Source organism: Aristolochia californica, unplaced genomic scaffold, assembly GCF_029961685.1.
Source record: "Aristolochia californica isolate CCGP_79_NKW_82.1479 unplaced genomic scaffold, dmAriCali1.0.hap1 SCAF_16, whole genome shotgun sequence".
NCBI lineage: Eukaryota > Viridiplantae > Streptophyta > Magnoliopsida > Piperales > Aristolochiaceae > Aristolochia > Aristolochia californica.
In genome coordinates, this window is record NW_027181837.1 from 12,654,305 (window position 1) to 12,670,356 (window position 16,052).

The window sequence follows — 16,052 nt, forward strand, 5'->3', positions numbered from 1 at the left end:
TGAAATTTGTATACAAATTTTACTACTTCCTCTTCTTTAAATTTTTGTTTTTTTCTCCAGGCTGAGTGTGAAGAATTGGCAGCAAAGGTAGATACATTGAGCAATGAGAACCGATCACTAAGGAATGAGCTTCAACGGCTTGCTGAAGAATGTGAAAAGCTTACATCTGAAAATTCATCTATAAGGGTGGGTTGATTTCGATTCTCTTCCTAGTTTCAGTCTTTTTATTTATTTATTTTAATTGTTTCATTCTTTAGCTTCTTTATGACACTTCAAACTTTACATTTAAGTATCACAAGTCGATTGTCTCTACCTAGTTTCAGTTTATTTATTTATTTTTGGAATTGTTCCAATTTTTAGCTTCTTTATGACACTTTAAACTTTTCATTTAAATATCACAAGTGAAAAATTGAGTGTCATATTTTATCATGCATTATACATTTAACCAGGAAAAAGCTTGCAGGATTAAAAGGAGGTATCTAGGACAATTTGATTGCCAAAACATGACTGTTATCCTCATTGGTTGGAGTTTTTGAAAGCTTTATTATCAATAGTTGTTTTTGGAATCGAGTATTTATAAACTTCATTGTATCTTATTTCGTTTGGTCTAATTGGTGGTATTCCAATGACCCAAAGCATGTCAAATAAGTTGTAATTTGTAGAAATAAAGAACTGGAATGGTCTTCTATCCAGTTATGATGCTAATATAATGTTTGGTTTCCTTTCTTTTTGTAAAACCAGGACCAACTTAGTCGTTTGAATGGGCACGAAGCAATGTCAAGTGGAGAAATGAACGATACCAACTCGTCTGTATTCCAAGCAGCAGAAGGTGAAGGGAATTCTCAAACTCAAGAAAGTCAAAGAGGAAGCAATTCAGCCTCCAGCCAGAAGAATGGCAGCTACTTCAGCCCAAATGGGAAGCTTGAAGCTGCTTCTAATTAAAACATGGCTTTAATTCTTTTTCCCCCTTTTTCCCTGAATAATTTAGCGTCTTAATCCGACCCTTTTTTGAACAGGGGTCATTATCCATATCGGTTCTTTCTTAAGTAGAGCTTCCTTGAATCCCCTATTGTACATTACCGTAATATAAAATTGAAGACCGTGTTTTATGCGACGACATCGTTTTAGGATTCTACAAAAAATACCAGTTTGAGTTTATATTTAGCCAGTTTGCGAGAGAGCAGGTAATGTTATGTGCCAACGGAATCCCCCAAACCTGTTCTAGTTGTCCCTGTAAAAATCGATCAAAATTTGAGGTTCACAGGCGTCAAATTTTGTTGTTTGTGCTATATATCACATTTTATACTCCATCGTATAGGCAAAGATCAGATGGTAGACTCAGAATGTGATCAGAAATAAGTAGTTCAATTCCAAGTTGTTAGGGTTTTTTAAGGTTGAGAAGAAGACGGAAGAGAGAACAGAGAGACGAGATACATGGTACATGGCCCATTGGGCCTATATAACAATTTCCACCTTGAGCCAAATTGGATCTAAAACAACTAAAGTATAAAGCAAACCCACTGGGCCTACATAACAATTTTCACCTTGAGCCAAATTGGATCTAATACAACTAAAGTATAAAGCAACGTAACCTAAATAAAGGTAAACATAAAGATAGACTAGTAACATGCTAGAAACAAATCAACACCAAACTTGAGCAAAACTTGAATTTTGCAAGTGGAAGAGGCTTTGTGAGCATATCGACTGGATTCGACTCGGTACCAATCTTCTTCACGACAACCTTGCCATCCGAGATCACATCTCGAACAAAATGATACCGAATGTCAATGTGTTTTGTCTTTTCATGGTACATGCGGTCCTTTGTCAAATGAATGGCGCTTTGGTTGTCACAATGCATTGTAATAGGACCCTCGATAGAAGATATCTCGCCAACAAACAACTTGAGTCAAATAGCTTCTTTGATAGCCTCTATAATTGTCATGTATTTGGCTTCGGTACTTGAGAGTGCAACGGTGGCTTGAAGTGTAGACTTCCAACTAATTGCACAATCTCCAAGGGTGAAAACATACCCCGTCAAGGAACGCCTCTTGTCTAAATCACCCACAAAATCCGCATCCACAAAACCCATTAGTGCCTTGTTACCATTTCCAAATTCCAAACGAGCATCAATGGTACCTCTCAAATAGCGGAAAATCCACTTCACCGCTGCCCAGTGCTCTTTCCTGGGACAAGAGAGGTATCTATTTACCACACTAACGGCTTGAGCAATGTCGGGTTAAGTACACACCATCATGTACATGAGACTCCCGACCGCACTCGAATATGGAACCTTCTCCATATATTTCTTATCATCATCGGATTTTGGGCTTAAAGTGGTCGAAAGCTTGAAATGCGCCGCAAGAGGAGTTGAAACAACCTTAGCTTTCTCTATGCCAAACCGGCATAACACTTTTTCGGCAAAACTCTTTTGTGAAAGGAACAATTTTCTATTGGATCGATCCCTTGTGATCTCCATCTCGAGAATCCTTTTGGCAGCCCCCAAGTCTTTCATCTCAAATGCCGAACTCAATTGCTCTTTCAACCTCCTAACTTCTTTCAAGTTTGAGGATGCAATCAATATGTCATCCACATAGAGCACAAGTAGATGAACTCATCACTATCCAACTCCTTGAAATAGACACAACTATCATAATTGGAACGGTGAAAATCAATACTCACCATGAATGAGTCGAACTTCTTGTACCATTGCCGCAGTGATTGCTTAAGGCCATAAAGGGACTTCTTAAAAAAACACACACTGTCCTCCTTTCCCGCCACCTCAAAACCCTCCGTTTTACTTATGCAAATTTGCTCATCTAAATCACCATGCAAGAAGGCAGTTTTCACATCCGTTTGCTCCAACTCCAAATCATTCATTGTTACTAAGGAAAGCAAAACTCGAATGGAGGTATGCCTTACCACGGGAGATAACACATCATTGAAGTCCACACCTTGGATTTGGCTATAGCCTTTAGCCACAAACCTTACCTTGTATTAGAAATCCGCGGGATTTGAGCCATCAATCTTCCTCTTGTATACTCACTTGCAACCCACAACCCTCTTACCACTAGGAGGCTCCCCCTGTTTGTTCCGTCCCTGCATAGGTGGGACTTTGTCTTTGGCCGTCCCCGTATAGGTGAGATTGTGCATTTGCATTTGTACATGGTTGTTCCCCATTGGGGGGGGGAGTGAGTTGTGCCTTTGCTAACAGGTCGATCTTTTAGCGCAATGGTTAGTAACACAAGTCAATGTCAACTATAGGCCTGTGTTTGTGCCTTTTACAGGGAGCATAGTGTCTTCCGTTTGTAGGAAAACACATTTCTCTCAGTCTTGTGTTTGGAATACAGAAAGTGAAGAGAAAAAAAAAAGAAAAAAGTTAGAGAAAATATACGAGAATTGGATGCATAAGGAAAATGTAAAAGAAAAGAAAAACTAATAATTTTTTAAAATTTTAATAATTGAAGTTATATACAACCCTAAGAACTAAAATATCTCTAAGTATTAAACTATTATTTATAAAATTTTATTTTTCTCTAATAATTTTTAGGTTTGTAAAACTTTTTATTTTTCTTTCTTCTTTTCTCTCCAAATTCTATGTGTTTTTATAGAGAAAGTCCATCAGCTAATCGAGAGAAGGTAAGTTTTTCCCATATTTTTATTTCTGTTCAAGAATTTGTGCTGTCAAACATTGGAAAAAGATTATCTCTCCCATTCTTATTTTTTTTCTTTTTCTTTTATGTGGTATCCAAATATGCCCTTAAGAAATTTCTACCTTGAAAAGTACCTAATTTTATTGGGAGACATTTCTAGCCAAGACAAACTGGAAATTACTCTCCTGAAAGGATTAGCTTTCCTGGTGGCCCCCCTTGTTCACTTTCTTTTCTTTCTGATCTTCCTTTTTCCTCCCATAGACCCCACGCCATCATGAACAACCGTCTGGTGAGGGTAAAAACCTTGACCAACAGCTTTTTCGCTCTTTGTTTCAAGCAGAGACTGAGCTCTTTATTATATAGAATAAAATTATATTATTTTATCATTTATTTTAAAATTTTTATACAATTATATGGTATTAATATATTTTAAAAGTATTATATGATTTTTTTTATTTTTTAAAATACAAATATTATATTTTTATAATTTTATACTATATCATACTTTTTATTTTTTATTTTTTATTTTATACCGTATTATTGGCAAGATGGAGACTTTATATAAAATTCAATTAATCACAAATTCAAACAAAAATTATAACTAAGGCCAACCTTGTTTGTTGTCTTCGATGTTGGAATCGTGTACAGAGTTAGGCAATAACTAATCTCCTAAGGCTAAGCAAAACATGGTCTTAGAGTTTCTACATGTAAAGTTTAACTGAGTTGATCAAATAATTGTACAGCCCAAATTCAAATTCAAGTCAATTTATTTAAACACATAACACGTGTATTATTTCCTAAAAATTACACTAATAGCTTTTAAAAAAAGCTTATAAATTTTCTAGCCAATTTCCTATTAGGGTACTAATAATTTTTTTTCTAGAAAATCTATAACTAGGAAAAGTGTTTCTAGCTTTTTCCTAGGATACAAATTTCCGACCAAAGCACAAATGAAGCCTAAATGGAATAGGTGAAAGCAGAAAAAGAGAGAAAGCAGCCAGCCTGATCCCAATAGGTGAAACTGATAAAGCGAAAGTCACAAAGAAGCAGAACAGAGTTGTGTAATGGTTCTCCGCTTTGTAAACAAGCGAAAACTCGATAGTATCATTTCCACAGACAAAAGAAACAGAATGAGACAAGTTTGAATACGCATATAGAAACAGTTAGTGATACGGACAATTGGATCCTACTCCCAAGTTTGTTATGTGCAAAGCAATTTGCCTTGAAAAAACTCAACAGTACGAGTACAGATTCAAATCCAAAAAGCCATTAAAAGCTTGAATTCAGTAAATTTCTTTAAAAGTGCAACTAGTAAAGTCTGCCTGCTACCAATCTGAGCCATCTGGGAAAGGTTTCAGTGCATCTGGTTCGCCATGTATATAAAAGTCCACCACTGCTCTCATTCTGGGAAGCTTATCAGGATGGTAGTTCAAATGAACAATCACTGGTTTCAACTTGCTCAAATTGGGATCTTTCCTTATAGTCTTGAACAGCACTTTGCTGTTCATGAATAGATAGAAATCCATAGTTCTCTTGGAAGCATGGAGCCCATTATAACCAGGGTGGGAAGGGTAAAAAAGCTCCTCATTAAAGACTGCCTGGTCCCATGATTTAGATTCCCGAGCTAACCGATCTGCTACACGATCCAAAAGTTCAATGGATGGTATTGTTGGTCTAATATAAAAGAAACCGGCGTTAAACACCCATATCCGCATAGTATGGGCATATCGAGCCCATCCCATTGAAGGCTCATCAAAAACATCATTGTAACCATAAGCTGTCAAGTTGTTATGACCATCGCTCATGGACTCCACATCTGAATCCCTGTAAAGATGATCAAATGGGTTCTGCAAGTACACTATATCAACATCCGAGAGAAGAACACAGTAACCCAGCTGCAAAAATTCTCTTAGGATGCGGAATTTCAATCCTGAAATGGCATGGTTACTCCCTGTCCTTCCAACAGAATCTATTCCTTCATCAGGATCTCTTCTATAATAAGGGACATCTTTTGACTTACAGAAATCTGCAGTTTCATCATCCAACGCCACAACCAAATAATTTGGTATGCCGACTTTTTGAATGCTTGTGAACCAGATCTCCAACATGTCCCGCACATTCCAGTTGGCTAAGGCAACTATAAGCTCTTTTTCTACAGCCACCTTATCAAGAATATTTGCTAGTCTAGAATTAACAGATTCATCAGGGAGCACTGTTGGGTTTGTTCTTAGGGCCTTAACTGTACCAAATGGACCTGCTTTATGTGATTGACCAAGTACCAGAAACTGTTTCTCCGCTTGATCCTTTCCCTGCTCTGCCAACTGGAGCTTCATCTTTACTTCCCTGACTTGTTTTTTCAGCTCTGCATTTTGTTCTGTTAATGAAACATGCTGAGACTTCAACAGATTAATCCGTTCAGGTGATTCACAGGCTGCTGCATTAACCTAAAGTTGGAAGGAAATCAGACATGGGCGATTCACATAATCCATAACATCATAAGCAGAGAAGATCTACAGTACTAGGAGACAACATTCTTCCAAAGCTACAGGTATGAAGGGAATTAGAGATCAAACACAAAATTTTCATAGAGAAAGGAAGGACTGTGCGATTTGACTTGCCACTAATATTTCAGAAAAGCAACGTTGGTTTACATAAAAAACCAGATAAATATATATGTCGGTATCAAGTTTAAGGCACGTTCTGCAACCAAGAAGGAAGGACTGTGCTCTAGTTACCTTCTTTTACAGTTGCAAAATAGCCTTGTAAGTAGCATCATACACAACAGTAATAAAGTTTTTATAGAAGTCTCATCGAGGAAGACAAGGAACACGATAATGAGGGTTTTTTGGGTCAAGAATTCAAAAGTAGTACCTCGACAATAAAAGAAACTATATTAACAATGAAACTAATGCTAAAGACTCAAAGAAAAGCCTCTCAACGCAGCAGAGACATCAATCACCATAATCCGTACCTAAACCTGATTTCAACATTAGAAATCACGCTAAAAGAAATTTCAACCGCTGAAATATAAAAGACATTTATCCAGAAGTCCCAAATTCCGCCAAGATGAATACGTACAATATCATCTGTTAGGGATTCCAGGATTATCCACCAAGATCGTTCCCAAAGAAGTAAACTAATGGCAAGAAGCCTTAATAGCACGCTACTAATTCCGCAACACTTTCACAATCTAAAGAAGTAAGAAGAGTCAGAAAGTTACCGAGGATTTTTCAACTTGATACAGGTTAGACCTGAACAATCCATTGGGAAAGAGGACCGCAAACAGGCATCCGATCGAAACACCGATGGCGATTGCGATGGCGATTCTTGATCCCCGTATCGGATTACCGCCGTTCCTCATCAGCGGGCCGTCTCTGCGACCCTGCATTTCTCCAATTCCGTAGAGCCAAAGAAGAAGAGTTAACGAGATACTTTTCTCTCAGCAAGAGAAGATCGAGTGGCGAGAGATTAGACTCACTGCTCAGAGAGAGAGAGTGAAAAGCAAGAGAAGTCCGCGCTGAACTGAGACTGTTGCACCGAAAACCGACATTAAATAGACCAACCGAGAGTCATAATTAACTGTTTAGAGTTGAATTTAATTTAGTTTGTATTAATTTTGTCTGATTAGAGAAATGGTCATTGCCTTGCAAGAAAAAAGGGATGAAGTCTTCACTTGTTTTGTCTTTATCTGTATTTCTTTAAAAAACGATTTAAATACTTATATATATATATATATATATATATATATTATTACCAAGACGGGTAGGAAGACATCAATATGATGGTGATACTGATGTACATTAATGAGAGAAGTATTCTGGTGATTTTAAGAATATGGTAAAGAATTGTGTAATATTAGCTTTTGAAATCTAAAACTACTTTGGGAACCTGCTCTCTTAATCCGACTCTACCACCGACTCCAATGATTTACCATTCATTTGACATTTTATATAAAAATAGTAAATATTTGAAAATTTAATATAGAAAATTAAATAAAAATTAAATAAAAATAATAGACTCATAAAATTAAAATTTTACAAGAAATTTATATTAATTCAAAATTATTTTTCAACTATCGCTATTGAATTAAAAAATATATATATATATATATATATATATATATATATATATAAATATAAATTAAGGTTGTGTTTGGAACACAGAAAGAGGAGAGAAAATAAAAGGAAGAGAAAAAAAAAGACAAAAGAAAAGAAAAGACAAGGTTTTATTTTTTTCTTGTTATGCCCACAAAAAATAAGAGAGAAATGTAGTTTCTCTTGTTTGTATACATGTAGAAACTAGAAAAGAAAATAAAATTAGTAATATTTTAAAATTTTCTCTCAAGTTTGTATTTCTTTTATTTTCTTTCCAAATTCCATCATTTTGTGAGAGAAAATTTATTAATTAAGAGAGAAAGAGATTTTATCTCTTATTTTCTTTTCTCTCAATGATTTTCTGTTCCCTAACAACCGAAAATAACTTTCTCTTTCCTTTCCTTTTATTTTGTTTAGTTTTCTTTTATGTGGGTTCCGATCAAACCCTAAAAAAAAAGGTAAATTTATAGTAAACCATTATAAATTAGAATAGAAGGCTTGACCGACTAGAGTTTTTTCCTTCACTCAATTTTCCACCCTATGACCCATCTGTGCCTAAATCAGGTCAGGTTGGGGGTCAAGTTTCCTAAACTTTCAACCCATGCCATGGTAGAAAAGCATTTGTATTTTATTCTTTTGAAATATTTTATAATTTTTTATCCTTAAAATGATATTTTTTGAATGTTGATTGCACATGATACAATCTAAACCATGGTTTTGGATTGAAATAATATCTCCCCTTGTTGAGGTGAACATTTTTCTCTTTCTTTTGGCCTATTGAGTCAGGTTCAATCGATATTGAGTCATAAAAATAATATTATTTCAATCATCAAAGGTGGCAAAATGATAGCCGGTTTAGTCGACCAGATCACTACTCAAACAACAACCAACAGGTGTTAGTTTCAGAAACCCAGTTCCATTCCAGTCCATTTGAACTAGTTATTCTTCCCTAATGGATGCTTGCAAATCTGGCCTGCATGTAGGATGGTCCAAGTCATAATCGAGTCATTATACTATCAACCAGCATTCTCTCAATAATTTATTTTTACTGAAGACAAGAAAAATGCATTTCATGACTAGCTTATACATAATTGTAAAATTTTCACATGACCCACTACTTAGGGCAATAGACCATTGATTCAAGAGCCTTGAACTGGCTACAAATTCATTTCAAATTTATTTAGTGCATAGCTACAACTAAAAACTTGTTGGTGAGAAACTTCGAATTAGGGAAAAAACCCCCATAAAACTCACATGAAAAAGTATTAATAATTCCAATCACAATTAGCTAAGAGTGTATGGGGAATTGATTGCAAAAGAAGGCCAAAGTTGTTAAACACCTAGCCAATACTACCCAAAAGACCGGCTTGTCAGGAGCGGAAGACATAGGTACTTAACCCTGGACCATAACATCACACCCATCGTCGCGAGGCCGATGCCCACGACGGCCTACACTAGCTACGGCCCTGAGGTGTGGAAACACACTCAGGTCGCCCCTTCTGCTTATAGCGATGGCCCATGGTGCGGGAACACACTCTGGTCGCCCCCTCCGCTCAGGGCTACACACCTTCACACGCCACTTGAAGCACACAGGAATTGAACCCACGACGTAGTGCTAGCTCTGATACCAAATATTAAGCACCTAACCAATACTACCCAAAGACCGGCCTGTCAGGAGCGGAAGACATAGGTACTTAACCCAGGACCATAACAAAAGTACAACTTTATTTTGAACTAGTTTATAAAAATACTATTCAACAAGCTACTAGATTTACATATTTTTTATAATTACCAGAAGAAACACTCTCTAGCTTCATATTCTTTCTTGCTATTTCTTAAAAAATGCTCATCATTCAGAAAAAATACAAAAAGAAAAAAACAAGATAGTTGATCTTGCAAGAAGTGTTGACATTTTAGTATTAAGGACTATTTAAAAGAGTAGAATATTTAAGTTGCAGTCAGAGGGAAGTAAACACAATATTCACCTTCATTACAATCAAAACTTTCTTTCATAGATGACACTAGCCAAAATATTATTGTCTATACAAGTGCAAAAATTGGTGCTGACAACTTGACTAATCAATTAAAAATTCAACTCAATAGCACTAAATTTTAGTTTTTTTTTTTTTTTGAAAGACGTATAACTTTATTCCTTAAACAAATCTCTAATGAAAATCAAGTCTTGCTAATTCAATAGAAGGACACTTTACAAATTCCCATGAGAAAAAAAAAGAAACATTTGAGCCTTACCACTTCAACCAAGTAAAATTTACACAATTGTTTAGTCTAGCTTGATGCTTCAAAAGAAAGGACCCAATGACTCCTATATAATCGTCTTGAACCCTGATAGAATAAAATGAATAAAAGATATAGTTAGTCTTGACCTAGAGTTGACTCTCATCCATACTTTTGAATAGAATGAACAAAGGATATAGTTGACCTAGAGTTGACTCTCACCCATATTTTAATGATAACAAAATTTAATAGTGCTTCAACTTAGTATTTTAGATATTTTTTCTTCAAGAGACAATTTTCAAGGTTCTCACAAATGAACCGACAAACACAACCTCAAGTTCAAAGACGTGTCAAGTCATTTTGAAGATACACCTATATGAAGAATGAAGACTTGAATACTAGAGTCAACTCAAGTAAATAAAACTCAAGAACTCTATGTAAGAGAATAGTCAATAAGACTTCAATTGGTGGTAAAACAAGAGTTTTTGGAGCTTTAGGGTTCAAAACATGTTTTTTGATGCATTAATTTTTATCTTGTTAGAAACCCTTATGATTAATTTTATCATGGTTAGAAGTTGTTGGAAGATGGGCCCAAGCCCACACCACCTAGGAAGGTCCACAAGTCCAATTGTGTTTGAAGATGAGCTAAAGCCCACAAGATCAAAGAAGGCTTACATATCCAAGAGAGGTGGAAGATGGGTTCAAGGCCCACAGAACAAGGAGAAGGCCCATAGGCCCATATAATAGTGGCATGATGGTAAATAAAGAGTCGTCTCATAAAGATGACATTGATGTAATTAGTTTAAGTTTTAGGGGTATTATTATAATATTATAATCTTATTGATCTATAAATTGAGCTTCAGGGGGAGGGTTAGGACACTAGTCCATAACCTTTTTCCTCCTCCTATTTTCTCCAAACATATCGTCTCCCTTTTTCTCCATGAGCTAAATCCATGGAGTCATGAAAATCAATATTGTATCAAAGTTGGTACTCGTATGTAGGCCTCCACCAAAATTATGCACATGTAGAGCCACAATAGAGGGCCTACACGTGGGGGAGTGTTAAGGAATAGTCCCACATGGATTGGTAAGTACAAAGATCTTGAGTTTATTAGTTGGAAAAGAGGCTTCCTAAGTTATCTAGTTATTTTGGGATGGGCTTTGGACTCAACTTCACATGGTATCAGAGTATTGATTTTCAAGACTCACATCTATGGTTTTTCAAGATTAAAAAAACCCATCAATATTTTTCTTTGCTCATATTATTAATTTTTTGGTCATATTATTATTATTTTTCCTCTTCTCTGCTCGTACACAGGCAAGTGTCATCATTCTCCTCCTGTAGCCAGGCTGGGTGCTCTCAGGAAGAACTCATATTGTTCCTGAATAGCCCAACCGTCTACCCATCTGCCAAGCCCACTGAATGTTCTGAAGGTGCAGGAACTTGCATTCATATTTTGGTTGCTTCATTTCAAGCACGCATGCCATCCTCATAGTCTTCAATGGATGCTTCCACTACCTCAACAAAAATGTGACTGTTGGACACGACGATGGGACCATTTCCTCTCCAGACACCATTGATGAAGCAGCCTAGATTGCGAGGCCGAAGACCAATCTCCGTCAAGAATTGGTGTTCTTTCTCACAAATCCCATTGCTGCAAAACTAATGAATCAACAAGAAGAGAAAGGAGTGAAGAAGCAGAGAATGTAGAGTTTACCGATTTCTTCCACAGCTACTGCCGAATTGCGTGCGAAGTATCTCTCTGTTATCGCACAACCGTTTGATTGCCTCTGCTAGAAAGTCATCTAGCAAGTTATAGATTGATCTCTCTGTTCTAATAATCTCTATTGTTGATTGATGATTGCTGCCCGAATCTCGGTTCCAATTGGCTTCATCATCACATTGATTACACTAGCTCTCTCATTGGCAATATTACCAAGGACCTAGCCTGGCCTTCAGATTCATTCATATTTTGGTAACTCTGGACAACTTCATTTGGAAAGTTGATTAGTTTGGAAAGATACGCTGCTGTCAATCTGGGTATCTTCCTAGCTTTCAAAATCTTCCGCATTCATTTGTGGTGCTTCTTCGGAAGATCTTACTACTGCTTTTTGGGAAATTTTTGATTCTTTACAGAGCTATTTCTTCAGGATCGTTAGTTCATCGCAGCTGGCAGCGACAATCCCTCTCTGCTCTCGTCGTTGTCTCGCTCTGTTCGGAAGCGGGGAAGAAGATAACACTGTTGCCAAATTAAAAGTTCTGCTAAGTTAGGAAACTTGATTTAATCGAGCACCAATTCAGCCCAACTCAAATTAGACCTTGTCGGGTCAACCCAATGAACCAACGACCCAAGCGTCGCTTACTGCCTCTGTTCCACTCTGGTTAACCCAACGAGCTGAGTCAATTCAGCCCAACTTAGACCAAGCCAACTCGGTGAGGGTGAAGTCGGTCCAAGCCAACTCGGCCGGGTCAATCTGACTCGACCCACTTGCTTATTGTGTCTATTATGTGGGTCCTGGTCCTGAGTTTTATACCTATTTTTTCCGCGACTCAGCTATGTTGGTCTAATACTTGACTCGACTCAACTTGGTCCTTATCTCTAGCTGGATTATTATCTTGGATTATTACTCGGTTCCAGCATATTATTTGTTGAAGCTTCCTTATTTAGTGATGGACTATATGTGATTTATTTTATGGGTCCCTTTTAAGGATTTTCATTATTTGGTATGCGTTATTTGGGCCCATGCCCATTTAAGCTGTTACTATTGTGTCTTTCTGATTGAGACATTGTTGGAAGATGGGCTCAAGCCACAAGCTCAAGGCTAGAAGCCCACACATCAAAGTGGTGGCATATGGGTAAAATATGGCAGTTTCCATAAAGATGGCATAAAGATGTAAATACGTGTTCCTTTTATGTCTTTTCTTTTATCAAGTTGTGGCCTTAAGGGCATTGTAAAGCTATAAATAAAGGCATTGGCTAAGAGGTAGAGCATTGAAGCTCTCCCCTCTTTTTCCAAAAATTCTTCCACCCTCCCTCATCCTTGGTCAGCACCATCTCTTCTCCCCTTAATCCCAATTCTCTGCATCTACGTCCTTCTTCTTCTCCTCTCCTTTTCTCTCTTCTTCTTCTTCTTCTTCTTCGTTGATCTAAAGTCCTTCTCATGGGATACTAAATTTTACATGGTATCAAAGCTAGGAGTTTAGAATCCCTCTTGATGAAGTATTTATGAAATCTGTCCAAGAGTTTGTTCATGAAAGGAGTTCAGCCATGAAGAGATAAGTCAATTCTGGCCTTTATTTACATACACTTTCTTTAATTTTTGAATTTTTAATTTCTGAATCACATCAAGTCAAGATAATCTTCATATGAGAGGTTGTGAAGATTTATCTCTTATGACTAAGATGATGTTATAATCTTGATCTTCTTGTAGCTAAATTACAATCTTGATCAAGATTAGTTGCTGCTAGTATCTTATCAAGAGTGATAAATTGGTGATTTGAGATTTAGTTACCTTTAAGTAACTTGGATCAATTTTATTTGAGATGGAATTCCAGCACATGTTGTTGTAACTTCCCTCACTTGACGTTGCTCATGGGATTTTGTTATGTTGTTGGATGACCATTATATGGTTAAAATTCCCGCACTTACTTATCTCTATTACTTTGCTGCTCTTGAACTTCAACAATTGCCATTTTTTTTAGTTGGAGTGTTTCCATGAGCTGAAGAAAAAATTGTTTCCAAGAGTCCTGATTTGTCTCTAAGTTTTCTCTACATAGTTTGCTCTCGGTTTGAGTTGGAGTTTGGATTAAGACATAAGAGTTTGCATCTATACTCTCCTCTTTGTTTTTCTATAAGAATGTAAGAGGAATTGAGTGATGGCTAGATCTTATTCTCACTTGAAAAAAGCACAAATTCCTTGATGATTTGGTGCTTTCTCTCGTGAAAAATTTCTATTCCCTCTATTGTTGGTAACTAATTTGGTCCACAGTTTTTTCAAATTACATTGAGTAATTGTTATTTGAAGACAACCCTTGCAATTGACCTCAACATTTGATTTGCCTCATCATGGAGAGTGGACATACATGTAATAAGAGTGACATACTCCGCATTACTACGATTCCATTAAGAGGTCTCTCCAATTACCTTAGCTGGTCACAAACAGTATGGTGGGTTCTCATTACTCATGACCTTCTCAGTCCCGTCATCAAATTCCCTCCTCCGATTGATGAAGAAGATGTAGCCTAGCACAAGTGGGTTAAAAATGATAACATGGTTATTAGTTGGCTCATCAATAACATGGAGGAGCATGTTGCTAACAATGTGGTCCACTTGGAAACAACCAAGGACATTTGGGACACATGTGCTAAGCTATACTCCAGTATTGCCTGCTTACAAAAATTATTCGATGTCTTACAAAGTATGTTGAATACTAAACAAGGAGATAACATTTATGAGTTTTTGGCCCAGTTTCAGGGCCTTCTCCAAGATTGGAAAATAGCTCAGCCATACTCCATAGACATTGTAGCTCAAGAAAGGCAACAAGAGGCCTTGGCAGCAGCTATTTGCTTGACAAATATCAAGCCTTTCCTTGAGGTTGCTAAGGCCCGGCTTCTTAGTTCCTCCGATCTTCCATCCTTCGATGACATCAGTGCCATGTTGCTATGGATTGTTGATCCATTTCCTACTTCCCCCATTGATACTCCATTTGCTATGCACTCCGGCAATAGGGGTACATCATCCTCATACCGAGGTCACGACAGAAATATGAGAGGGGGTCACAATAAAGGTGGTCGAACAGGTCTAACTCATTCTCACACTGAGCCTCGTCTATGTACTTACTGTGGTGGTTAGAACGACCTTGTGGAAACATGCTGGAAAATTCATGGCAAACTTGATTGGGCCACGGCTAACCTAACTTCCGTTAATGTTAAGAAACGGGAAGAAAAGGCTGACTCCCACTTCGGGAATGTGACTCTCACTGCTGAAGACTTTGCAAGATTTCAGAAGATGAAGTCTTTCATGGAGTCCTCCATCCCTCCATTACCTACTTCTATTACCACCATTGCATTAGGTATGCTTTTTTCCTCTTCATCCTCTTCTTCTTGGATCATCGACTCTGGGGCCTCTGTGTTAAGAAAACGACGATGATAAAGTGAAATGTAAACACGCACGACACAAAATTTTATGTGGTTCAAAAAATTGCCTACATCCACTGGAGCTGCAGAGGATTTTATAAATCAATTGAGGAATCACAATACAATAAAGTCTATTTCGCATAGCAGAAACACAACTACTTGCCATTACAGCAAGCCCTGTACCTCACGGGGTGTCCGAGCTTCATGTGACGGTGAGGAGTAGTAGCGTCGTCTTCACTGCTCGGTCAAGTCCCGATCTTCTCTTCCGACAATAGCGCAGAGTCCCAACCTGCCTCTTCCGGCCACGATGACAAAGACCTCTGCTCAGCCGCAGTAGCATCACGGCTTCACGACTATCTGCTTCTTCCGGCCATGATGATACCGACCTCTGCTCAGTCGTAGTAGCGTCACGGCTTCATAACTCTGTGCCTCTTCCGGCCACTGCGACGGTAACGACGTCGTTCTTCTCGAGCCTCTCTGTCTGCAGAGAGCTCCCTTTTTTCGCCCCCTCCATTCCGGGTCTCGAGGGTTTAGTTTTGGCAACAGAGTTGCAGTCCTCCTTCTGAGAGACTCTGTTCGCCCACCATCTTTGTTTCAGCAACAGATTTTTGTGGAGTCCTCCTGCCGAGAGACTTTGTTTGCACACCGTCTTTGTTTAGGCAACAGAGTTGTGTGGAGTGGGCCAAGCTCCACAGTACTCAACAATTCTCCCACTTGGAGATTGGTACACTAACTGCATTGCCCTCTTCCTCAAACATGATATCCTCTACCTCTGTAACTCACTGCCCCTGTCTTCATGCTAGAAGACCAGCTAAAGTTGCTCACAACTTTAGTTTCTCAAGTGTAACACCATTTGTCAATATATCAGCAGGGTTCTTACTTCCACAAATTTTCTCAAGTACCAACTGTCCGTCATCTAACAATGATCGTATAAAA

General features: G+C 37.7%; 2 protein-coding genes across 4 annotated transcripts in view; one reads left to right on the forward strand and one right to left on the reverse strand.

Annotated features, from left to right (window-relative positions):
• The window catches only part of LOC137953290 (G-box-binding factor 1-like), a 45,618-nt gene extending 44,395 nt beyond the window's left edge, over nucleotides 1–1,223 (forward strand). For 2 of the 3 annotated variants that reach the window (XM_068800616.1, XM_068800615.1), the window contains 2 exons: nucleotides 61–186; nucleotides 742–1,223. In XM_068800616.1, the coding sequence (XP_068656717.1) occupies nucleotides 61–186; nucleotides 742–942 (327 nt within the window). In that variant the 3' untranslated portion in view covers nucleotides 943–1,223. The remainder of the gene's footprint in view (nucleotides 1–60; nucleotides 187–741) is intronic. The other variant, XM_068800618.1, reaches the window with a different exon arrangement.
• A 3,548-nt stretch (nucleotides 1,224–4,771) lies between these two features.
• On the reverse strand, nucleotides 4,772–7,155 carry LOC137953400 (arabinosyltransferase RRA3-like). The gene is made up of 2 exons (XM_068800787.1): nucleotides 6,871–7,155; nucleotides 4,772–6,094 (listed from the first exon to the last, which is right to left on the reverse strand). The coding sequence occupies exons 1-2, from the start codon at nucleotides 7,036–7,038 to the stop codon at nucleotides 4,976–4,978; spliced, it is 1,287 nt and encodes a 428-aa protein (XP_068656888.1). The 5' UTR covers nucleotides 7,039–7,155; the 3' UTR covers nucleotides 4,772–4,975.
• Between the last annotated feature and the right edge of the window lie 8,897 nt (nucleotides 7,156–16,052).